The sequence below is a fragment of the Oncorhynchus gorbuscha genome, linkage group LG17 (genome assembly GCF_021184085.1).
Source record: "Oncorhynchus gorbuscha isolate QuinsamMale2020 ecotype Even-year linkage group LG17, OgorEven_v1.0, whole genome shotgun sequence".
Classification (NCBI taxonomy): domain Eukaryota; kingdom Metazoa; phylum Chordata; class Actinopteri; order Salmoniformes; family Salmonidae; genus Oncorhynchus; species Oncorhynchus gorbuscha.
This window is the reverse complement of record NC_060189.1, coordinates 29,790,190-29,816,543: the sequence shown is the minus strand read 5'-3', so window position 1 is coordinate 29,816,543 and position 26,354 is coordinate 29,790,190. Positions and strand designations below refer to the sequence as shown.

The 26,354-nt window shown below is 42.5% G+C and overlaps 1 protein-coding gene across 2 annotated transcripts in view; it reads right to left on the bottom strand.

The window, feature by feature from the left end:
- Positions 1-1,012: 1,012 nt before the first annotated feature.
- Positions 1,013-26,354, bottom strand: part of LOC124001301 (syntaxin-binding protein 6-like) — a 108,052-nt gene continuing 82,710 nt past the window's right edge. Inside the window, exons 3-7 of one of the 2 annotated variants that reach the window (XM_046307975.1) lie at positions 15,634-15,764; positions 15,307-15,472; positions 10,869-10,979; positions 5,872-6,029; positions 1,013-3,737 (exon numbers count right to left, since the gene is read on the bottom strand). In XM_046307975.1, coding sequence (XP_046163931.1) covers positions 3,714-3,737; positions 5,872-6,029; positions 10,869-10,979; positions 15,307-15,472; positions 15,634-15,764 — 590 coding nt within the window. In that variant the 3' untranslated portion in view covers positions 1,013-3,713. The remainder of the gene's footprint in view (positions 3,738-5,871; positions 6,030-10,868; positions 10,980-15,306; positions 15,473-15,633; positions 15,765-26,354) is intronic. The other variant, XM_046307976.1, reaches the window with a different exon arrangement.

The window sequence follows — 26,354 nt, the reverse complement described above, 5'->3', positions numbered from 1 at the left end:
CTAGTGGTGCAGCTTTAAAGAACTGGACACCTTTATCCCCCCACCAAAAGAAAAATCAGCAAGTTGAAGCAACATAAAGAATAGTTTGGCATGTTAGGGTCCACTGTACACACCTGCAGTCCCTACAGTACGCCTATAACTGGTGAACATGAAAATGGCACAAATACAATACTAACATTAAGATAACTTAAGACTTGAAATTCACAAGAACAGTCATATATGTATTTGGGATGAATATATGATGAACTCAAATGTATTGAGGGTTCACAAAAGACATACTTGTTTGCACTTGCATCGCCATCTGTTGGGGAATTTGAGAAAAGCAGTACCTGTGAAAAATTTAAAACAGAGTTACCGTGCAAGATTTTGCAGAGTTACCGTTCATATAAGGAAATCAGCCAATTGAAATAACTTAATTAGGCCTTTATCTATTGATTTCACGTGACTGGGCAGGAGCGCAGCAAGGGGTGTGCCTGGGAGAGAGGGCGTAGGCAAGCTCACCCACTTGGGAGCCAGTTTGACCCACTGGGGAGCCAGGCCCAGCCAATTAGAATGAGTTTTTCCACACAAAACAGCTTTATTACAGACTGAAATATTTCCACACCCAGACAATCCCGCAGGTGAAAAAGCCAGATGTGGAGGTCCTAGTGCTGGTGTGGTTACATGTGGTCAGCGCCTGAGGCCGGTTGGACATACTGCCAAATTCTCTAAAGCGACGTTGGAGGCGGCTTATGGTAGAGAAATTAACATTAAATTCTCTGGCAACAGCTCGTGGATATTCCCGCAGTCAGCATGCCAACACTTGAGACATCTGTGGCATTGTCAGAACTGCATATTTTAGTGGGCTTTTATTGTCCCCAGCACAAGGTGCACCTGTGTAATGACCATGCTGTTTAATCATCTTCTTGATATGCCACACCTGTAAAATACATGGATTATCTTTACAAAGAATAAAATGCTCACTAAAAGGGATGTAAACAAATGTGTGCACAACATTGAGAAATAAGCTTTGGAATTTCAAGAATCTTTTATTTCAATTCATGAAACATGGGACCAACACTTTACATGTTGAGTTTATATTTTTTTCAGTGTAGATGTTTAGACATAAGCCTGCACACATGCTGTGTCATTGTGTTGTTAGCTCTTACAAAAAGGGACCCCAGTAAAGCAGTGGATTACAGGATATGACCTACAGTATATAGCATTGGAGAAGTAACTCCATGTACCAAGCACTGTACACTAAAGCTACCCTTAATACAAATATAGTTTAGTTAACTAAAGAAAGTGACTTTGGAAAAGTAGTTCAATACATTCAAACTACTTTGATATATTGACCATCTAAATCTGAGATTTCAGACTACAAAATGCAAGTTCACTCTGGAGTCAGGTGTTAACTGAATGTGTCATTTAGCCTATTAAACACAGTATGTTTCCAGTGATTAGGCAGGTCTGATGAAAAATAAACAAAATGTTTGCCTACCTTAAATATCTTTTATTTCTTGCAAAAAAAGTATTGTGTAGTTCCATTAGTTAACTACACCACTATATAGCAAACAAGTCATGAAAACACTACCAAGATTTGAATTTAAGTTCAACTACCACCAAGCTACTGCAACATGTAGTTAAATTACTAGTTGAACTACATGCAGTTCACTACTCCTTACCACTACCTATACACATCTTGCCTTTCCCATGACTTTTCTAGTCTATTGTGAAATGCACCCCCCCCCCCGCACAAAAAAACATTGTCAAAAATGTAAAGAGACTTGAGACAATTTCTATTTATTAGGATGGTATGCAATCTGATATAGACAACGAGACGGATGTTTTGAAATAACTCAATGTTACATTCAAACTAAAACGTATTGGTCATTTATGTTTAATTGAAAGTAATGGTGTTTGTCTGTATTAGATTTGACTAGTATTGAGACCTTCTGTAATAACCACCTATTCATTCTGTAATAACCACCTATTAATTCTGTAATAACCACCTATTCATTCTATAATAACCACCTATTCAGCCTTTTCTTCTTCTGTATTCCTCATACAATTCACTTCCAACAAGCACCATACATCTTAAGCAACACCCTCTTTCAAACCTGGTACAAAACATACTTTACTTTCTCCCTTTGGTTATCAATATAGCAAGGCACTGTTCGCCTGGGTTACCACGAGTGTTTGTCATAACACAAATCAGACTGCTCAAGTTAAACCACATGCTTTTGAAGAACTAACAAAAGACTGTTTTAAAAAGGCACCAATATAGAAGCATTGCACTTTGTTTAGGGACCTCATCTGGTCCTATGAAAAGTGAAGGATAATAACGTATTCACTGAGACCAACTAAGGGGCTTGCACTAGCAAAAACCCAAAAAACTTTCATAACCATAATACATAGTTTCAATATTTTGATTAAAAACAATGAATATCCAAAATGTTAAGACTAAAGCAGACTAGAAGTTGAGGCAACGAGAATTTCATTAAGAATTTAACAGTGCTCTGCAAGGTAAGGTTGTCCGTGCACTGTAACAGCAAGATATATAGAATCTAAAAGTAATAAACATACCCACACTGTGGGTGGTTACTTGTTTGTGATGAAGCCACGGTTACACAGTCAGTGAATGGACACCAATACTGTACAATGCCGGCTAGTGAAGACGTGTCAGTCAGCTGTTTTACAGAAAACATTCCATAAACCCCAATTAAACAAGAATTACAAGATGTGACCAAGTTAGAATGGAAATATTATTTTCAGAGATCGTGGTAGAATGAATTTACAGGTTTATAAGCTTGTTAACAACAGTTGAAGCTAATTTACAGATGGCACTCTAGTCTTTCACCTTACAATAAACAGTCTGATCTTGTTCTTACAACCAAGTGCTTCAATAACCCTTCGGAAATGTTACCAAAAGTAAAGCCTAAATGCTCGTCTTTACTCTGTAGGTTTCACTCAACCTTTTGACAGAGACCATGCACCTGCACACTTGGTCACTCAGACTTTTTAGTTGGAAAACAGCACATTTCATACCATCTTAGTTGAAATATAGTCTTCCAGCAGGAGGTTTTTTGAAGCAACATGTCCGTCACACATTTGGCTAGTATTATGTCTGCAATGAATGAATGCACCAATGAGCCTTTACAACAGTGTGATGCCAAATAGTCATTTGGCAAAAGAGATCTAACATTTTTTAACAAGTTAATGTTCACATACAGGAATGTACATTGTTGTCTCCAAGTACAGGAAATAGCCATCATGTGTCACGTCATCCAATCTCTTCTGTCTTGTTAAATTCTCCTTTTCCAGCACTGTATATATATGAAGTTACTTCTTTGAAAGAGACAGCGGAGTTGAAGAGGGGGAGGGGGGATCTGGAATGTGTGTGTGTGTGTGTTTGTCTAGGTTGGGGATGGCAGTGACCATTTCCATGGTTTGCCTACGTAAAGTCAGGGAGTACTTTGGGGTCAATGGAGGCAGTGAAAGAGGAGTTAGCTGTGAAACTTTTGCTCTTAACTGTCTGAGCTCTACCCCCTCAACGTCATCATATATTCTTCATTAGAAACCAGGTAGCTACACAACAACACAAAATGTAAATGTTACCGTTGTTAACAAGAGTAAGCATGTTAAAAGTTGTAAGAATACTAAAATCAGAAATCCGTCCTTAATGGCGTCTGGCGCTCTTGGCGGACCCCTACTCCCGAAGGCTTAGCAATGGTTTAACACTTGTGCTTCATGGCCAGCTGTGGACAGGGGAGGGAGAGAGAGAGGGGACAAAAAGTAGGCTACATGTCAACAATAGTAAGCTGTGGGGATATATAAACATGATACAGTGACTAAACCAAACGAGAAAGCTATTTAACTAAACATTTCTTTAACAGCCCCTCTGAATAGATGTTTTGGGGGTTGCCACAAATCATTCAAAAAAGTATCAAAACAAAGTGAGATGCAAAATCTATTAATCCGTCAATTAACCAGTCAATTCTTAAGTTAGCTAGCACATTCAAAACCAACCACCAACCAAGTCAAACAATCTAATTGATGCTGCTTTGTTTTCCCAACTGGTGGAAGCTAACATGGTTGGCATGGTGAGTAAAAGAACAGGGTCTATTCTCTAGGCAGAGAGGAATGATAGCTTTTAGAGTGGTGCTATTCCTCAGGCTTGGTAAGAGGCCCAGGCCCCAGTGTTTTCATCACCCTGGCTCATTAACAAGGGTTCTAATAGGCCTGGCTGGAGGTTCATTAGAGAAAAGGCCAGGGCCACCAATCTAATTCACACACAGAGACGTGCGCACACACACTTTACTCACCTACAGTTAAAAATAGAGGTGGTTGAAATCCCCAGAGCTAACAAGTGGGGGCAGCAGAGCTGCAGCACAGACAGCCGTGCTGCGGGGATGGTGAGAGCACAACAGTGCTGCAATTGGGACTGTCACAGAGCCTAAGCAGGTGGGAGACACTGCAGAGACGGACTAACCGAACCTGCAGTGCGGTTTCTTGCTCCAGGTCACCTTGACACAGAACTTCTTCATTGTTACGAAGTCCTGCACAAGATACCGTAAGCTCTCAGCTTCAACCAAAACAATACTGGATCACAGGTAGAAATGATATCTTGTTCAATGGCATGACAAGGGGGAAACGTTTACAAGATTCTCACCACAAACCTGCCTTCTTACTGTACAATAGTTGGCAGATATACAACGTTCCCAACTCTTATTTAACATCAAGACTCAAGAGGGGAAAAGATTATTTACTGCATGTTTTGAAGGATTTTAGTTGAATGTTATCCCCAGGCAGAAAATACATTGCAGAATGCATTTACTGTAGCTAGCTAACACCAAATGACAGTGGTTATCCAAGTATAGGGCTGCAGTTTAACACAGTCACATACTGTACATGCTTAAGTGAGTCTTAACGTTTCAAAAAAGTGCAAGACAACCAATTAATTAAATAGCCCGTACAATTAAGCATCTAATAGCGGGAGCCGAATAGGGAAGTGGATGACTGGGCCTGTATGGCATGGGGAGTTAAAGGGCCATTCTCTGAGTTAAAGAGTGTTCCCATGAGCTTGATTCATTTCGCACCCCAGGGTCTTTATCTGTTAACAGTGAGAGGCTGACCATGTCCCATCAAATGGCTTTCCATTAGACCGCCATTGCAGTAATGTGTTCAAAATGAATGCAATGTGAACTGTTTTATAAACAAATGAATTGGCGTTCCAGTCCAGAGTGGATAGAACAGTGGGTCAACCGAAGTGGGAAGAACCCGTTTTTACAGGAGATGACAGAAGCAGGCTCGGAAAAAAAATGCTAGCTACTTAAAAAGTTATTGGAATTGATCACAGTCGTGGGCACGTGCTAGAAGCAGAGAATGATTCATTTCTCATTATATTTCTTCCTCCCGTTTTTGTAGCAAAACCATATTATGCTAATGACAACGTTAAGCAGCAGGTGATTCGTTTTACTTGTGTGAGGGATACAGTTGGATGGAGAGGATGAGAGAAGCCCATGGAGAAGAGCTGGGATGGACAGAATAGAGGAACGCACTGTGGAGAGGGGGACTCCTAACAAGAACATCAAGCTGTAGTGAACCAGAAGCAACTAACTAACCACTTCAACTGAATCACCTCAAGAAGTAGAACAATGTTAAGATCTTTCTTCGACCGAGTTTACATTTTCATGATAGATGGGATGAATTGTTAGTCAAATACAATTGGGAAATGTGGGATACATGGTATCACTATGTGGTAATGTGTGATTATGTTTTAGCAATGTTATAGCGTATACCTACTGTAGGGCCTACATTTGACCTGGTCAGTTCATGTGGTGAGGAAAAATTCCCCAAGCCCTTGTAATGATCTGATATGTGACGTGTCACCTTGTGTGCGGTGACTGAGAACTGCTCAGCACTGTTCTTCATCTCCCCTGTTTTCTCCTCCGCCCGGCTTAACCGCTCCCCTCGCTCGTTCAGAGCCTGGCTGGCCTTCTGTACAGCACTGGTCACACTGTCTGCTGCAGAGTGGAGTATACTGTTACCTGGAGAGGAGAGAGAAATGGTGAGCAGGGGGAGAAGAGATGGGATAAATATAATAATTTATACAGTGCCTTGGTGGAGAAGAGGGTGAGGTGCTGCAGTTGCAACAGAGTATGAATCACTGTCAACAAAATAACTCAATGCAGCAGTGACATGAGCCTTACAGAAATGCTCTGCATTAGTAGTTAATGTTGATGTTTCATTCAGCATCCCTGGCCAGACTTTGATTATTGACAAGGAACAGGTGAAAAACAGGGTTACTCCAATCAGGGACGTTCTAGGAAGCCAGCTAAATGAGTTTTTCTACAGAGGTTGGTTTCCTGTAAGAAATGAGCCAATGAAATAAACGTGTCACACTCCTCGTTTACCAAGCTTAGATCTGTCCATCACGCCATTTCTCTCAAATGAAATGAAACGACCAACTCGCTAACTAAAAGCATTCCAAATAGCTCCAGGTGTTTCTCAAGGGTTATTATTCTGATTTTCTTTAGTAAAACTTTAGTGGCAGCTTCTCCTTTCCTCTTCTCAGACGGTGTGATAATAGCAGAGTGGGAACGAGTGTGTTCGACTTTGAACCCCTTGCGCTGGCGGCACAGCTGTGTGGATGAGAGGAAATAACAGAACACGGTCTTCCTCCGATAGCACCGACCCTGCGGATGTCTCAAACTGGCAAGCTATTCATCTACGGCTTTGGGGAGCGCCGCCTGCCGTCGACTAGCACTACGCTAACAATCCTTGCTTTAGGTTGGGGACCGCCGTCTGCCCAAAACTTTCACTTCAGAGCCATTACCCTGGCGCAGTGCCAGTACTGTATAATCATCGCTTTATGTGGCGATATATCCAAGGGCAGCGTGCCACTTTGAATAGTTTTGAGCATTGCTTTTCCTTTGAAGTGTCTAATGTTGACCTGGCTGGGGTTATTTGGTTGCCTGGGAAAGAAGACCATGGGGAGATTTTTCAATCAGTTGTTCCAAAGTTGTGAACAAGTCATTCTTTCAACGAAACTGGGGACTGGTACTGCAACTTTCTGTATGAACAATGGACAAAAAAAAAGGCACAAAAAAAACAAAACAAAGAGTCCAGAGTTGATAATGTGCTCCTCTCAACTGGCTAGTTGTGGAAGGAATAAGACAGAGCGGAACTCAATGTAAATGAGGCCTTCAGTGTTAGATAAGAAATATGGGGTTAAAGTTCAGTTCCAAACAGCCCATGAGATCAAAGCCAATCATAAACAAATCACAGAGCCAATTCTACAAAGGGGTTTTGACAATATAACAAATCATCCGATATGTCCCCTCTCCCCACTTCTTCGAAAGGTCTCTAGTTAGAAGACAATATTGCTTCCATTTATTCTTTGAGATAATTGAATAGGAAGACCGAGGACATCCAGGTTCTGCTGCAGGTGTGAGAAGCCACTAAAGATATTGAACACAGCCAGTCATTTTAACATGTCGTCCCAAAGGGAACCCATACTGTAGAGTGTAGGCTATGCAGTGCTGTCCTGTGGCGCCCAGGCAGGTACGCTGACTGATAAATAATTGGAGTTGTGGCGCAGCGGGTTAGATGACAGCCCAAAGCAGACGGGATGCCAGCTGGTGTTCCTCTTCTCTCCTCTGCTTTCCTTCAAAGGAAGTTCACTTGATCAAGTAAAATCCATTTCATGCAAAGCTAGCTAGTGGTAAAGCAACCCATTGGATTACACAACACTTCCAATAGATACTCACCCCAAAGCTAGATGCCACATTTTCATGGATAATGGAATAAATTAGGAGTACAGAGACACTACACATTTTCGAGCCAAACCCAGCACCATCACCGCAGTTCCAACATTTTTCCAGCGTTTCGACTTACAGAAGATATCCAAGTCGTAAGGTTTTGGCTAGGCTCTGGGTTTAATTACAGTGTAGGGAAGGAGAAGTGTGTTTACCTAGCTTTGCTGTGGCCTCCATCTTCTTCACAGTATTTAAATAAAGACTTGTATTGGGACACAAGTGACATGTCTCCCTCTACGTCACCCTTCCCATCCTTTAATAAATAAAACCCGCTTCTTCCCCTGAGAGCAGAGATGGGATGAGACCTCTTCACCTCCGTCCACATCCCTTTAATCCCCTCTCTCTGCTAAGAGAGGGCCCAGAGATTAACACTCCCCTCATCCCACACACTCTTCCCTCTTTCCCGACTCTCACTCCATTCCCTGGGCTGGGCAATTTCAGCCAGCTGCTGGTTGAGTCCCCTCCTATGGTGAATGTAATTTAAAAGAGTAGCAGGGAGGCAGGTTGTGTGGTGACTAAGGCCCTGGGTCTTTACTCTGTAGAGTTGATGAAGGTGCAGTCATTCTGTAACGGAGATTTGGAAGGAGTGACGGAGCGCATGGTGATTCAACTCTCTGTCCTCTGGTGGTTCTATTGAGGTTTCTCTTTACAAGAACATGGGGGAGTGATGTCTTGCTTTTAACAAGCACCTCTGGGTTGGTTTTTCAGGAAACCAAAGTAATCTCTGCTCAGAAAAAAATGTAACTTCAATGTTACAAAAAGGGTTGAGAGCGGGTACATTTTTGGGGGGAGAAATTTGTTACGATCGCGTATGTGTTCGGCTGGTGAGTTTTTCCTGAAATGGTACGCAGACTATCCCTGTAAAGGAATCTAACCTTCCTGAAGCTGTGTCCTATGACCAGGGAACTCCTACTTCAACAATGGAGGGAGAATGCGTTTCTACATCCCCATGATATCAATATAATCAGGGCGCGCCTGTAAAACAAAAGGCAAAACCTTGTTTCTGCAACAAAAGTTAAAGAAAAGTGAAATGCCCCACAATGAACCCAGTAGAGAGAAAGATTATCCAAAAACACGATTCCAGGGTGATTCTATTCCTTGAGCCTTTGACCTCAATAATGAAGTGACCACAAGTCAGGCCGACACAATGTAATGTTGTGGTTGTGAACATTTTGAATGTGCAGGAACATGACGATGCCTGTCAATCGCCACTTTCTCTCAAAGCCTGCTTGATTGGTTATGCCACTCAGAGTTTCCCAAACTCGGTCCTAGCCCCCACCATCTCACCTCAGGTGCACGTTTTGGTTTTTGCTCTAACACTACACAGCTGATTCAAATAATCAAAGCTTGAGGAGGTAGCTATTTGAATCAGCTGTATAGTGCTAGGGCAAAAAAACAGAAGGTGCACCCAGGGGAGGTGCCAGGACAGAGTTTGGGAAAACCGGACTGGAAATCACCCAATTAATACATCTACACTCAGACCAATGCAAGCATACACTCAGGCATACATTCTTAGAAGCACATGCATGCTTGCTAGCACAAACACACCCTTGCATAGGCCAACTATCTTAAAGAGGTAAGCTCAAGCAGAGTCAATTACCATCCAGCATGAAGTGTACCAGTATGTTGCCCCGAGGCAGTCTCTGTGTAGGTGTGGTAGGACAGAGGGTAGAGACCAGAGATGGGTTCTAGATCTATGGTAGAGAGACTCTCCTGTAAAGTACAGCCCCACCTACTCATCTGTACATTACACATTTCATCAAAAGCTTTCCATATTAGTTATGACCAAAGGGCCTTTGTCGTTGTTCCCCTTAAAGCATAGTTACTGGAAAATGGAACAGCTGTATCATTGTGTAGCTAAAGTAACTCACTCCCCTGTCATCCTTAGTTTGTCAGTAAGAATTTCACACCCTGCAGCTCAACATGGTGCTGCACATGCAGTGCACAGCGACGGGGAGAGGAGGAGAGACGAGTTGAGAGAGCTGTAGTGCTCAAGAGAAGGCAAAACAGATAGTGAGAAAGGGAGAGTGAAAAGGATACACAGCAGTCAATAGAGACTGACGTAGGCAACACAGGATGAATTTAATATGTCACCCACCCAGAGCTCAACAAAAGGATGGCATCACACTGGGCATACTGCTATACCCACCCAAACCCCCCCTCCTCCCCCGCTGGCAGCGGAGAAACCAAGGAGACAAATCCATTGAATGTTCCTTAACCCCCCCCCTCCACTTTTCTGCCTAATTCTGCCTAATTCATGCAAATCTTGACATTAACTTCTAACCTAAGCCCCCCGTTTTCTTCTTAATACAGTGTTAATACACTTTTTCAAAGTCATTAGGAGAAAGGGTAAGATTCTTCTGACATTCTCAGCATGGTTACAGTAGAGTTGTGCATTCATTCTGGCACTGCTCTGCTAACAGGGTTGCAGCAGTCAGGGAGTGGGGATGCTAATGTAAACAAACATGGAACATTCTGTCCCTGAACTCAAGAGACACTGTAGGTCTAATGGAGCAAATTGCTACTAGGTATTCAAGTACCGTAACCCTCATGAAAGTTTAAAGAGATAAACGTCAGGGTTGCATATTATACTGAAAAACCATAACCCCGTTCATAATGGCCTTGTTTATATTAGTTCAAGGAGAGTTTGAGGATGAAATCGGTATTGAGGTGACTATAGTAGGTAATGCTCATTTTGTCATTTACTGTCCTTGTGCTTGAGGTGGAGAGAAGGTAAGACTGAAGTTGATGACATGGTTCCTCGGAGTCAATGAGCTGGTTTAATCTGAAAGGCTGTCAGTGAGGTGATCGTCCATCAACACAACTCACATAAAGCTGTGCATCTTAAAGGGGAGTCCTTTCTGTACACCGGGCCCTCAAAATGACAGGATCACACTTGGCAGTCGGATACTCTGTGTGCATACAGATATTCTAGAACACACGCTGTACATTCTGTAAGCCATCAAATGTTATATAATTCATTGAAGATGGAAGATTTAGGAGCTTAACTGCCTTGTTAGTAAAATGCTGAATTATTTTAGTTGAATGTAACATTTGTTTCCTGCTTACCTTCTAAGAGTAGCCGGCGACCTTGGCGTCGACTGTTTAAAACAACTTCTTTCCTCATTCTGCTCAAAAAGACCTTGCAACGGAAAACGACTGAATCTACAGTTTCATCGTCTGTGACAAGAAAATGGAAAAGGAATGTCTTCATTTGGGTTTGTTTTTGTTATTTTATTTGTTAGACAGAGGAAATTACTGTATGTTGGATAATACTTATTACAACACACTACAGTTTGTTCTAATATGGTCATTTTGGTTATCTTTGGTTAAATAATGTAATAGACTTACTGTTTCACGTTATTAAAAGGGTTATTAAAAGGGTTTTGTTCGAACAGTGAAGTAAGAAAGAAATCAAATATTTTCATTTGGGGTAACTGGAATAGATTAGGGAAGTTAGGGGACCGTTTAAGTAGAACTGAAGCATTGTTTGTTATCAACTTGATGAAAGGTAGCCTATATTTCTAACACGTTTTCACTTGAGTTGTATTTGACTGCATAATCCATCAGCACGGTTTCCCATAAGAAATCTCACAACAGTTTAAAATGGTGTAAAGTCTTCTTGAAGTGCCCTCCTGACAGTAAGCATTTGCATGATACTTTCCAAAATGATTCAATAGCTAATAAAACGGTGTATATAAGAGCATTTAGCATCCTAGAATTCAAAAACGGATGGAAGCAAGCAGCCAATATTTTAAACGCCCTCTCACTATTCTAAGACACGCTCTGCCACTTAAGCAGTGGTCCGTGAGAGTCTGTGGGGAAGAGTGCGTGCTGCAGCCTCAGTCGATCCTGATAACATGGCATTAACACAATGAGTCCAGCAACGCTGCTTTAATCAGGCCCTATTACACGGCCCATCAGGTATCACTACACAGGTTCCTGGCTGCACATCTCCTCCACAGCGGTCTCTAAAGGGAGTTTACAGTCTCTGGAGGAGGGAGGCTTTTCGTGTATCACCTACACATAACTAGTGAGGCGACAACCAAAAGACGTGACCAAGATGGAAGTCTTTGATGAGAAAATAATGCTTGTCATTATTTAACCACATGCATTAAAAAAGGTGCACTCCGTAGTTTAACATTGCAGTCAATAAAGAATAGGACCAGGTGTCCTATTTATGTGTATTTTGGTCTAAACCTCCATTATGTGGAATTCATACCGTTACCACAAGGGGAAGTACAGCAATGGAGAGTGCCTTCACCCTCACCTTAAAGCCCACCTCTGTATTATAATTCCAGACCTTTCTTCAGATGAAGTAGATCTACCAGAGTGAACCAGCAGGCCTCTTCAATAAAGGATGAATCAAGTTTGCATAAGCTAACAGAATCCACAGTAAGCCTGACGACCTTGTCCTGTCAAACCTTTACAATCTCTCAACGCATAAGAACAACCGTCCCGGAGTCCGGCCTGCCAATTAATATCATGTTCACTAACACATAGACCTCTGCCTCACTAAAACGGTGGCAACGTGACAAGCCATTTCTTTGTGTTTGCCCAGCTAACAAAGACGAGCTCTTGTGTAGAATAGATAATTGCCTGTCAGGGTGACCCAGTGTAGACTAAGAGCCTCTGTTCTGTGTTAAAGGCAAATCTAACCAGCAAAGGGCAATATCCCAGAATCCTCGTGGGTCATTAGGCCATAATAGTGATCGTGTCAACCCCAACAAGGTAGTGTGTAAACAACATGGTTTCTGACCCTGTAACTCTGTTCTTGGTGACAGTTCAACGGGACAAACCATGTTTATTGTTACATTGACAGCAGGATGTTATTTTTATCCAGGAAGATAACGAATCCAGTAAAGTAATACAATACTGTACATTGTGGTTACACTAAATACGTTCAAGCTATATCTATAACAAACTATCTAATGTGACTTTTGATTAGGGTCCTATACTCCAGAGGTAGTTGCTTCGTCATCCCTATTCCCCATGCTGGTCAGTCAGAAGAGGGGCGTCCCACACAGTTATTGTCCCACACCGGAGCAGCGTCATGAAATTTGTTTTGCACTGGTGTGAGACTTAAACTGGAGGGGACAGTGGTGGCAGCACTCTGACATTCTCTTCTTTCTACTGTCACTAGGTCTCTGGCTGTGCGGTCACCTCCGTTGGCAGTCACGCTACTCACTGTGCTTCCTGGGAGCTGAGAGTTGGCTTTGATGTGATTGAACAGGCATGGCATTGCCAGGTCATTGTCTTTCTATGGTCTATATCCAATCTAAGTCTATTAGATTGAAAGCATTAGCAGATTTGGGGATTGGATATTGATAGTAAAACTAATATTTTGAGTCAATTACTGGTTGAGCTGGTGGTTACATAAATAAACTAAAAACCGGAAAATAAATAAACTAAAAACTGGAATAAAGCGTGCTTTGTGTTGGTGTTTAAGTATGTATGCGTGTTGTTGCATAAGTGAGACACTACACAACATCCCATTACACCCAGTATGCAGATGACCATTTAACTGGAGTTGTCTGACAGAGTGAATGAGAGTTAGGCCACAGATGTTCTCTGTTTTGTCATATTCTTCAGCCCCCCGGAGGACAATACAATAACCTCTACCCACACTATAACTACAGCCCAGCCAGCAATACACTACTGTATTTGTCAGGGGTTACACAGTACAAGTTAAATAAGGAAGAAAAACATACAAGCTGTGGTTTATGATGTAGGAGGGAGAAGATGAGGGTAGAGGGATATAGCAATGAGGAGGAGAGGGAACTTTAACAGCAGGAGTAGCTGGGAAAGGAAAGGAACTGTCCTCCACTCAATAGTAATTGGCTAATACAGTTTTTTTCTATAGAGGGAATGATCTATTTTTAAATGCTTTGTTACAATAATGATCAAGCAGTACTACGTCTATAAAGAATAAATGATCAGTATTGCAATATTCCCCTCAAAGTAACTGTTTATGAATGTTAATACAAAAAGCTTTTCTGGAGTACGCCCTTTGAATCACATTTGATCAAACACATCTCTCTCCACGACAGCTCCCCTCTCAGGTCTCTAGAACAGGTTTACAGCTGATTAAGAACAGGGTCTTCCACAACCCCCTCTCTGGCTCAGGAACACAGAGGAAGCCTTCCCTCCCTACCAGTAGGCTACCATCTACCTCCCATGTAAGGATAACATGCTACAACATGGAAATGACTTCATATTGCCTACCTAGGTGGCCAATTCATATAGGAATTGGTTGTGTTGTGAACGTATGTTATTTTGAATATAAGCTTGAGTATATTGTTTAGTTAAGAGTGTGGGAGTGAGTTAATATTCCTTGTGACTAAAGGTTAGTTCTCAGTGGACTGGTTCTTCCAACATCTCAGGAGTAACTGGATTTAATGATGATGTATAATAGTAGTTAAATATCATAGGTAGATTTAATGATGTATATTAGTACAGTTAAACATCATTAGGTAGATTTAATGATGATGTATCATAGTACAGTTAAATATCATTTAAATATCATTAGGTAGATTTAAAGATGCCTTTAGAGAGGGCAATCCTTAAAATGAAAAGTCCTCAAAGTAAATGGGAATAATAACTCGGTCTCGTTATACAACCAATCAGATCTGAACATGTAAGTAGCATTCTCGACATACAGAATGAAGGACTTTTCAGTTGAAAGACAAAACAGACTTTGGAGTGAGAACACTAGATCTGACTAAGAGCTTTTTCTGGATCAAAATGGGGCTTAGGTGGTGGGCGTGGCCAACGGTGCAGTCGCAGTGACAGAACGTCACTGGCTAATTTCCTGCAATTATATTAATTTTGCCATGTGGCGGAGATGCAATTTTGCAGTTTTAATGCAAATATACTGAAATTCTACACATTATCTTTACTATTTTCACCCCTTTTTCGTGGTATTCAATTGGTAATTAGAGTCTTGTCTCATCGCTGCCTGTCCCGTACGGACTCAGGACAGGCGAAGGTCGAGAGCCATACGTCCTCTGAAACACAACCCAACCAAGCCACACTGCTTCTTGACACGATGCCCGCTTAACCCAAATGCACCAACCAACGCATCGGAGGAAACACCGTACACCTGGCAACAGTGTCAGCATGCATTGTGCCTGGCCCGCCACAGGAGTCGCTAGTGCGTGATGGGATAACATCCCTGCCGGCCAAACCCTCCCTAACCCGGACGACCCTGGGCCAATTGTGCGCTGCCCCATGGGTCTCGCGGCCGACTGTGACAAAGCCTGGACTTGAATCAAGATCTCTAGTGGCACAGCTCGCACTGTGATGCAGAGTCTTAGACCACTGCACCACTCGGGAGGCCCCCACATTGTCTTTCCTACATACTTAATATCTGGTTTTAGTCGTTTAAATTATTGTTTGGACATAGGCGGCATGAAAAAACTGAAAAGGCAGAAAAACCCCTGACTTTCATACAGTTAGTGAGAGCAAGAGAGAGAGAGATGGTGTGTCTTGTCACTGTGTCTCTTACCTCCCAGCAGTTTGGACTGACAGTTGACAAATTCTGGCTTGCTCTGAGAGCTGTAGCGCTGGCAGGTGTGGTGGAGGATCTGGATAAAGGTGCACTTTTCGCCGGCCGAGCCAGCCACCCACTGGTCAAAGGCATTGTCAAATGCCAAGTCAAACTCTGGACAGTCCTTATAGAGAGAGATACAGAAACAGAGCAAGAGAGACAGAGAACAAGCATGACCCAGGCAGTAGGTGTTGATATGGGATCTGCCCTAATGAAATGGGTCAGGTCATGTCGTCAGGAAAAACTCAGCCCTCGGCAGGGGGGTTCAGTGAACTGTAAACTCACTTTGTTGGGGTCACAGCCGTTGACCTGTCTCAGCTGGTCGATGGTCCACATTGACCTCTTGGTGAAGGATGATGAACCTGGGAACTGCTTCACCTTGGTGATGGACACATGGGAAGGCTTCTTATTAGTCACTGGGGAGAAGAAATGAAGTAACATTTAGTTCAAAACTAAAATAAATTATGTGTTAACAATAGTAAGGGATTCAACTTAAATTGAACAAAGTTAGATGCCAAATGTTCATATAATGAAGGTGCTTTGTTTTGAACAGAGTGAATGTGAGAACACACTACGGTCACCACAAGCAATGAGAGTGACAAGCTTCCTCCATAGCAGCTGTGTTCAGGAATACAGAGGTCATTGGTGCCAAAAACAACATTGGCTTATCAGCAAAAGCAACATAAAATAAATAAAAAAAAATTCCTGAGAGACAGCCTGGCCTAATGTTGACCAGACCTCCCTGTGGCCGGGCCTTGGACATTATAGTTATCCAGTCAAAATATGCCTACTAATCTTTAATTTACTTCCAAAGGGAGCTATCGTCTTTAACCCAACCACACAGTGTCTGACAGTACGATAAGGTGCAGTGTGACAAAGAAAATAAAAAGTTGACTTCGTTGGTCTCGTCAGAGTCTGCGGTTATGGCACCTTTACACTTCACCAGATGCAACTCGCACAACAGAAAAGCACCCGTTTGTTTGTATTGATAAAAATGATGCATTGCATCCAGTCCTCTGTCGACTAAATCTAAGTGGATATCAAGAACGGCTAAAGCCTTGTGGTAGATAATCTACTCTCAGTATCTGGAGGAAGAGGGAAAGTATAAATCAACACGTGTGGTTGAACCAAAGAGGAGCACTCATATTAGTGAGTATGGCCTGAGGCCTACTGTAGTATCTAGTATCCACATCCTGCCCTGTGACATCACCAGAATATAACCACACCTCCCTGTAGCCCAGACTCTTTCCATGGATCAAAGCGCTGTGTTTACAGATCATCCTGTTCAGGGTTCCGTCATGTGTCAGAACCACTGCATGCGTGCACAGCTGGATCCAGGCACGCCAATATCTTTTGGAAGGGCCTACGTGCTCCTGTGTTGTTTCTGCTGGCTCAAATACCAGGCCACTGTTTCTGCCGTTGTGAAGGTCACTCGTATTCTGTTCCGAGTTTGGTTTCCAAAACACAGTCCCATCTGGGCAGGTTGTTATCAGTTACCGACGTGTTTTTGAGGCCTAGTGTCCGATCAAGCCCTTCTCCTGTTTTTCACATTGTATAACATAGGTAGGGCTAGATCCCTGTCTGTTTTTTGTTGTGATTGTATCTCTTTGGCGAGGGGAGATGTTTGGATATATTGTACATTTATACAGCTGTCTCTAACAGCGGAAGTTGTTGACTTTGATCTCCGGATTTGACAGTCAGGGGCTTGGTGTGAAGAGTCCCGTTTTCTACCTGAGCCGCGTGGTGCTTCTGGTAAGATCTACTCTGTTCATTTTGATATTACAGACTTCCAGTGAGCACTGGAAGCACTTTCTGTTTAACCAGTAAAATTACGCATCTACAAAGTGGAAATTGTTTTTTAAAATAATTGTTCTTCTTGACTAGCACACCTACAGAGAACAGCGAGAACGAGTCAGTCAGCCATGACAGGAGGCATGAAGGGATCCGATGACCGCGACTCGTCAGTGAAGATCACTTTTTGCCAGTCCTGTCAGGTCCAGTGACTGTGTTTGTGCGCATAGGCGACATTGTTGCCTTATGACAGGCCTACAAACCCTCAGTCCAGCCTCTCTCAGCCTATTGCAGACAGTCTGAGCACTGATTGAGGGATTGTGCATTTCTGGTGTAACTCGGGCAGTTGTTGCCATCCTGTACCCGTCCCGCAGGTGCGATGTTCGGATGTACCGATCCTGTGCAGGTGTTGTTACACGTGGTCTGCAACTGTGAGGACGATCAGCTGTCCATTCTGTCTCCCCGTAGCACTGTCTTAGGCGTCTCACAGTATGGAGATTGCAATTTATTGCCCTGGACACATCTGCAGTCCTCATGCCTCCTTGCATCGTTCTGCTGGATTTTTTCAGAGTCAGTAGAAAGGCCTCTTTAGTGTCGTAAGTTTTCAAAACTGTGACCTTAATTGCCTACAATCTGTAAGGTGTTAATATCTTTATGACTGTTCCACAGGTGCATGTTAAAACCCTTTGCAAAGAAGATCTGAAATTATTTGGATTTTTACAAATGATCTGAAAGACAGGGAAAAACAGGGTCCTGAAAAAGGGCAGTTTATTTTTTTCCTCCTGAGTATAGGTATTTGAAGTTGTCCACATATTCTAAGTCATAACCATCTAGAGTAGTAATGCTAGACGGGCGGGCGGGTAGAGATCGGTTGAAGAGCATGCATTTAGCTTTGATTGCATTTAAGAGCAGTTGGAGGCCACGGAAGGAGTGTTGTATGGCATTGAAGCTCATCTGGAGGTTTGTTAACACAGTGTCCAAAGATGGACCAGAAGTATACAGAATGGTGTCGTCTGAGTAGAGGTGAATCAGAGAATAACCAGCAGCAAGAGCGACATCATTGATGTTTACAGAGAAAATAGTTGGTCCGAGAATTGAGCCCTGTGGCACCCCTATAGAGACTGCCAGAGGTCCGGACAACAGGCCCTCCGATTTGACACACTGAACTCTGTATGACATTACATTTACATTTAAGTCATTTAGCAGACGCTCTTATCCAGAGCGACTTACAAATTGGATGAGAAGTAGTTGGTGAACCTGGCGAGGCAGTCATTTAAGAAACCAAGGCTGTTTAGACTGCTGATAAGAATGCAGTGATTGACAGAGTCGAAAGCCTTGGTTAGGTCGCTGAATACGGCTGCACAGTATTGTCTTTTATCAATGCCGGTTATGATATCGTTTAGGACCTTGAGTGGGCCTGAGGTGCAGCCATGACCAGCTCGGAAAACAGATTGCAGAGAAGGTACGGTGGGATTCTAAATGGTAGGTAATCTGTTTGTTAAATTGGCTTTCAAAGACATTAGAAAGGCAGGGCAGAATAGATATATCTGTAACATACAGTGCCGACCGCAAAGCAATTCTCCCAAAATGGATTAAACAGCCAAATGGTTCTACTGTACAGTGGTTCTACTGCAAGTTGGGAGAGGCGGTGGAGAAGGAGTGTCATCTACAAAATATCAGAGAGTGAGAGAGTAGACGACTCTGCTGAGACCATAATATTGAATTGCCATCATCCCAACCCCTTTGGCACCGATGCCAAATGAAAAGTGTGAGCTGCCTGCTGATCATAAGACAATACCAAACTGTATACAGAAATTAAGAGGCAGAAATAAATGGACCTGTAAGTAAAGTAAGAGCTCTATAGGATGAAGTACTGTAGGCCTGGTTTTAAAGAATCACTTAGGAAGAGAGGCTGCGGTAAGATAAAATGTCAAACTTGTGTCATCGCTCAAAATAACGGTGCGTGCAAATCAATAAAGTCAAGGAGATTGACAACAATAAGTGTTATGATTCTGCCCCTTTGGAACCGAACAGAATTGACTAACAGATCCATCATTAGCATATTCCTCTGCTCAATGGGAAGGCAGCAAATTACAGGCTTCGTGGCGAGCTCGCTTTCAAAACAATCTGCTTGATGCCAGGATGGTGAATAATGGTTATGTAAAGCTTGGGGAAACAACGGGAGAAATGCATCTGAAATGATCCGTTACAGAAGTGAAGTAAAAATACACCTAGAACTGTTTGGGGAAGACATGTTTGTTTTGCTCTTTCGTTGGAGAAATATGATTGGCATTGGCATTGTCTCAAGAAATAGGATGGGTTTCTCTGTTAGAGGACAAGGCTCATCAGTAAAATGAGTGCTGAAATCTCAGGGCCACTCGGCTGTACTCAACACTCTGAATTAAAAAAAGCAGACATCTGAGCCGATCCAATCAGTTTCTTATGCTGCTGTTGACTCCTACCTTGTCTGAGTTTGTCTCCATGTTATCAGACAATTACTACATTCCATCAGAGACCTTGGCTCCAATGTCAGAGAAAGGATTGTGAGAAAACAAAAAGGTGTCCCTCAAAGGAAGTTCACACTGTAATCCTGATTCTGTTTTCACTCACCCGAGACTCTAGGGTGTTCCAGTCGATAATGAACATTTGAGATAATGGTTAACATTATATGCAGTAAATGCCCATTTCAAAGTAGAATTAAGAAGCAACTCAGACATTCGTGTAAATCATTACTTGAAGTCAATGGCAGACTCTCAAAGACCTATCTGTACCATGAAGGAATGAGCACACGTACACACGCATGCATGCACACAGCCACGCCAGGAGGTTCTGAAACATGATTACCCCTCATGCCTGGGCCAGAGACCCCTTCAGAACTTAATATCACTTCACCTTATAGGTGTGGACACTTCTGTAGCTCCTCTTCCCATAAAGCACTAAGGTGGATGGGCAAAGAAAGCACTCATCAAGCTTGGCAGATGTAAGAGCTTTTTGACGTGCACCGTTTGACTCACACTTTCTCTATATGATCAATTTCAAAGCTTTCTCCAGAACAGGTGGGTGAAACCCTGTTAAGAATTAAAATCCTTCAGTCAGATCTGTTCGGCCAGAGTGGCACCGTGGAGAGAGGGAGGGTTACCATGGCAATCTAATCTGCATGGTACAAAAACAACAACTGATTTCACAGGAGGGGTGCCATCTGTAGCCGGTTAATTTAGGGCAGCGGTGTCACTCATTAGGCCCTGGGGGCCGCATTGGGTCCGGAGGGTCGCCCTTAAAATGTGTTACATTGCCTCCTGAGTGGCGCAGCGTTCTAAGGCACTGCATCACAGTGCTAAAGGTGTCACTACAGAGTGAGCCAAGGTCATCCGACAATAGACACTGATATCAAGGCCATCCCTGTAGGGATTGCATGTTAAGGTAAATTCTGCAGAGAGTTTGGACTCATTCACTTGGCACGGACCCACGTTCTTGTACGCTAGTTAACATGGTCCGCTGTGATGTTTAAACAGAATGAAAAAGTGAAAGTTCAGAAACAGTGTGGTGAGTGTGGTCAAATGATTTTCCAAAAGCTCTATGGCCAATCTAATGTTTCAAGACTCAAACAGCTCTTTTGATTCACTGGAAACCATGTATACAGAGGGATAAACAAACAAGCGAGCTGACTGGTTTGAGTCAGTGAAGAGGAGATGCCTTCACCATGCTCTAACTTGTTATTATAGTGCTGGAACGACCCATCTAACGCTGCTCTCTGTCTGGGCCTACTGCATCATTACTGGTCTATTTAAACCTGCCCCGCTCAGGCTGAACTGGAACACATTGTTACACTCCAACAGAGCCTGTCACTGTGACATGCGCTAGGCTAATACTGGCTAGACAGACCACAGCAGCCCACAACAATCCCGTCCACAGTCAATTCATGGGCTCAGGGACAAGGACCTGCTGTGTGGCCCATGTTAGTGCAGAGTGGAGGCCATGCCATGGCCAGACACTGTGGTAGTGTGGAGAGGACACACCATGGTACCTAACAACTGAGCAATGGAGCGCTGCTTGGTTCAATGCTATGTGAGACCCTTAATCAATCACCCAGCAGATGCAGAAGACATCATATATTTACACGTGGGAGAAACAGTAGAGAAGTGATTGTCTGTGTTGTCATGTGCATTCTCTTAAACAGTGAAATCTTTATCATACCAAAGACAATGTTGAAGTGGTTATTGTGCAAGCTCTGTCGGCTCAAATCAAATAAAGTTTGATGTGTCACATGCTTTGTAAACAGGTGTAGACTAACAGTGAAATGCTTACTTAAAGGCCCTTCCCAACAATGAAGAGAAACCATTTGAAGTAATAGAAAAATATTAACAAGTAACAAATACACATTCAGTAATGATAACTTGGCTATATACACGGGGTACCAGTACCGAGTCGATGTGCATGGGTATGAGGTAGATATGTACATATAAGTAGGGATAAAAGTAACTAAGCAACAGAATAGATAATATACAGTAGCAGCAGCATATGTGATGACTCAAAATAATTAGTGCAAAAACAGTCAATGCAGATAGTTAAAGGGATAATCCACCCCACACCAAACCACTAATTCCTATTATTAACCATGTTAAATAACATGAAGTGAAAACATTTTGTTGTAATAACAAGATAAACATGGGAAAATAATTTAAGGAAATCCATTGCATCTCAAGTCTACTACAAAACTCATAATGCAATTTTCTCAATTTCCCTGGGCTGGCTGGTTAGCTAAGTAGCTAGTCACAAAACATAGCTACACACAATCACACCAAACTCACAATCATACCAAACTCAATATCAACATGTGAAGAAGCTAGCTAGCTGTAAAATTGCCTAAACATACTGCGATGTCAATTTAGGAGTCTCTCACAGAGTTCAACTTGCAGCTTGAGCTATAAATGGCGTCTCTGCCCAGAGCGAGAGCAGCATTATGTTGCTTTCCCACAGAGCTAATTTTGAGATGGGAAACATCATTAGAATTGGATTGTGTGACGATTAGCTTAGCAACCGAGTGACGCAGCATGACACGTGAATCCAATTGGTCGACAGTCAGTTGGGTGGGGCATTTTCCCATTAATTGCCCAATGGGATTCCCATCTCCTTTCTGTGATACATCTGTTTCCTACAGACATGGTGCATTACAACAAAAAGGAGAAACGGTCGTTAATAATTTGGTAGACTGTTTAGACTGAGCACATCTATGCAAAATCTGTACTTTGTCATGACGATATAAACAGATGGATGTGTTATAGACAAGTATGGCCATACCATCTATTGGCGATCTAGTGTAGGTCATTGTTTTAAAAGCGTTATGAAATGTGATAAGGGATTACACTAATCTCCAGTGGCAAGAATCGTATACCAATTCCTACACAATTGACTATTTTACCCACTGATAGAACATAGGCTTTCACCAAATTGACAGGAGTATCATGATTTTTATTTCTGAGGGTGGATTATACCTTTAAATCAAATAGCTACCTGTACTAACTGTTTAGCACATTTATGGCTTGGGGATAGAAGCTGTTCAAAGTCCTGTTAGTTCCAGAGTTGGTGCATCGGTACCGCTTGCCGTGTGGTAGCAGAGAGAACCGCCTATGACTTGGGTGGCTGGAGTCTTTGAAAATGTTTATGGCCTTCCTCTTGACACCGCCTGGTATAGAGGTCCTGGATGGCAGGGAGCTCGGCCCCAGTGATGAACTGGGCCGTACTCACTGTCCTCTGTAGCATCTTGCAGTCGGATAGTACGCGGTGATGCAGCCAGTCAAGATGTTGTCAATGGTCCAGCTGTATAACTTTGAGGATCCAAGGGCCAAATCTTTTCAGCCTCCCGAGGGGGAAGAATCGTTGTTGTGCCTTCTCCCCAACTGTGTTAGTGTGTGGGGACCATAATTCCTTAGTGATGTTGACACCGAGGAACTTGTTCACGACCCGCTCCACTACAGCCCCCTCAGTTCCCTGTAGTCCATCAGCTTCTTTGTCTTGCTGATGTTGAGGGAGAGGCTGTTGTCCTGTCACACAATTTATGGACAGAGTTTGAATACATGAAACTCCTGTTCTTTGAGAGTTTACACCCTTCCAGTTTTATATCTCAATGACAGGGACAAATCCCAGGCAGTTTTTTTTAACGGATTGTAGATATTTTTAATCTCCCTTTAATCCCATATTCAGAGAGCATTTTCATAATATGAAAGGGTCTTTGCTGTGGAGGGGAAAAGAACAGTCTGATCAATGAAAAATGGAGATTAACTGACAGAAGCAGACAAAAATTCCTTTTCATCTGCCGACAGTAACACTTCCCTTTGTAATTTAAATCAGGGACACATCACTACCCAGAACACAGTATCTGTGCATTCTGAAAAGAGATACAATTATTCTCTGCTTCAATATGTGAACAGCTCCAACTATCTGGGTGGACAAGGATGAAATAAAACCCTTTGAAACAGGACACTGGAGAGAGAAAAAGTTATTCATGTCAGTTTGACAGTTGGATGGAGAAATAGGGATACTATTTTCTTTCCAGTCACTTTTTCCAGGTGTTTTTAGCCATGTTTGAATCTATTTTGAATTTAACGTCTCATTACCTTCAAGCACATCAATTCCGCTGTGATGCAAATGGCTCTGAGTGTGTAGCATATGCATGGGGTAACCTAATGATCATTACTATGACAACACCACAAAATGAGGATGGATTGTCAGGGCAATTTGTAAGTCGCTCTGGATAAGAGCGTCTGCTAAATGACTTAAATGTAAATGTAAATGCATGTTTACTAGAACTGTGTGAGAAGTTAGATAGGGTGATGTTACTCCCAACATTGGGAGTAATTCAACGTATTTTAAAGACTACTACACAAGAGACTTGCATTTTTTTATTACCATTAAATGGAGGCTTTTGGATAATGAAAACATGTTCTATCTAGTGCTGGGAGGGGGGAGGGGGTTGTTTATTAAACAGCTAATTGACCAACATTGGTTCAATCCTTCTGAAGCTCAGTTGGTAGAGCATGGCGCTTGTAACGCCAGGGTAGTGGGTTCGATCCCCGGGACCACCCATACGTAGAATGTATGCACACATGACTGTAAGTCGCTTTGGATAAAAGCGTCTGCTAAATGGCATATATTATTATTATTATTACTTAAATTATTTTTAGTTCCTTTTTTTGTGAGCCCAATGAGGCATTTCTTTAGCTCTGCAACATCCTAAAGCAGACAAGCCTAGCTAAATAGGATGACTAAAGTCATCAAATAAAAAAGTAGTAATACACAAGTGAAATATTTTATTCCGTCATAGTCATTTCCTATTGATGTGTACCCAATGTGGACCTAACAGACAACTGAATATTGGCAGTTGTATGTTCACTACTTTTGGCTTTGGAATTTGCATTAAAAAAGCTCTAAAATCATTTCATATCGTTATTTCTTAATGCATTTAATAAAATATAAAAACATTGAAACCGAATTAAAAAGTTTTAAAAAAGAGAAATAAATAATAGTAATAATAAATAATCAAGCCTAAGTTCTAGGCCTATCTCCTAGCCAAATTATTGCCACAAACTTCAAGCTAGCCTTTAGTTTATTTTAATTTTATTCAACCTTTATGTAACTAGGCTAGTCAGCCAAGAACAAATTCTTATTAACAATGACGGCCTACCCCGGTCAAACCCAGACGACGCTGGGCCAATTGTGATACTGCCTGGATTCGAACCAGGGACTGTAGTGACGCCTCTTGCGCTGAGATGCAGTGCCTTAGACCGCTGTGTTACTCGGGAGCCAGCCCATTACTCTTCCATGTTCTGAAGGTAATTTCTTCTCTTCTTCTGTCCTTGTGATGCTGAATGTTTTACACCCTAATGAGCTATTTAATATAAAGCTCAGCTGAAGTGCATTCAGTCACTTCTATAATACATTCCATCTAAAACACTCGGCAATAGACCGCTAAATCGGGCGGTAGGATGCCTTATTAAAACAGGAAGGTCCCTACATGCATTACTGGGAGTACAGCAATTTATTGAAAGATGTGGAAGTTAATTTGTCTGGATTCTGCTGACAGTTTGTAATAGTGCCAGGGAGATGTTGCAGATTAGTGGTTAAATGAGAGATGAAGAGGATGGGAGTCGGTACGCTGTTCCCCACAGACACATGAGTGATGAGAAGATTTGACAACAGACATAACGGCTATAATGAGGGTCGTTTGGAAGAGCAAAGTGTGTGTGTGTGTGTGTGTGTGTGTGTGTGTGTGTGTGTGTGTGTGTGTGTGTGTGTGTGTGTGTGTGTGTGTGTGTGTGTGTGTGTGTGTGTGTGTGTGTGTGTGTGTGTGTGTGTGTGTGTGTGTGTGTGTGTGTGTGTGAGTGAGTGAGTGAGTGAGTGAGTGAGTGAGTGAGTGAGTGAGTGAGTGAGTGAGTGAGTGAGTGAGAGTGAGTGAGTGAGAGAGAGAGAGAGAGCGAGAGATCCTTTCTTATGACCGACATATCAGGTCAAAGATATTGAGAACACTATTCTGAATAGTGTAACTGCATAGAGAACAAGAAGGGTTTCAGAGTTGTAGCCAGTTAGAGAGGAAAGGGACATTCAGAAGAAGTGGGACGAAGTCACAATCTCTCTGGAAGAGGGCGAGTCATGTTTCTAAAAATAAAGACAAAACAATGACAAGCCATAAAAATAATTCAGATGCAAATACACACAGAGTTCAGGATTTATGACCGACATGTGGCAAGTCAACAGGTCAGACAGGAATTACATACAGCAATAATGGAGATGTTAGGAAGAGGAAACCAGGAACACATTCAGGGGAAATAAAATACTTCCAGCCTCCATTATAGTGGCATCTCATTCCTTCCCTTCTCATTTCTCCTACCGGTCAAGGGGAAATGGAGAGGGTGTGCTGTGAGGCCCTGACTACACACTCTGAGCCCCTCTGCTCGTTTACCACACTGAGCTCTGTTAATAATATAGGACATTCTCCAGCCCATTCAGCCTGGGCCCTGCTGTGCACATACTAAGAATTCCTCAAGAGCCGGAGAAGTAAGAGAAGTCTTTAATTACACAGGGGCAGAGACCTGGTTACCTGCCAAGGGGCTTCTCTCCTATTGACTATGTGGTGGAGTGGGTCTGCTCTGCTATCTGATGTCCTCAATGGGGTTTTCTACAGTTGAAGTCGGAAGTTTACATACACCTTAGCCCAAGTA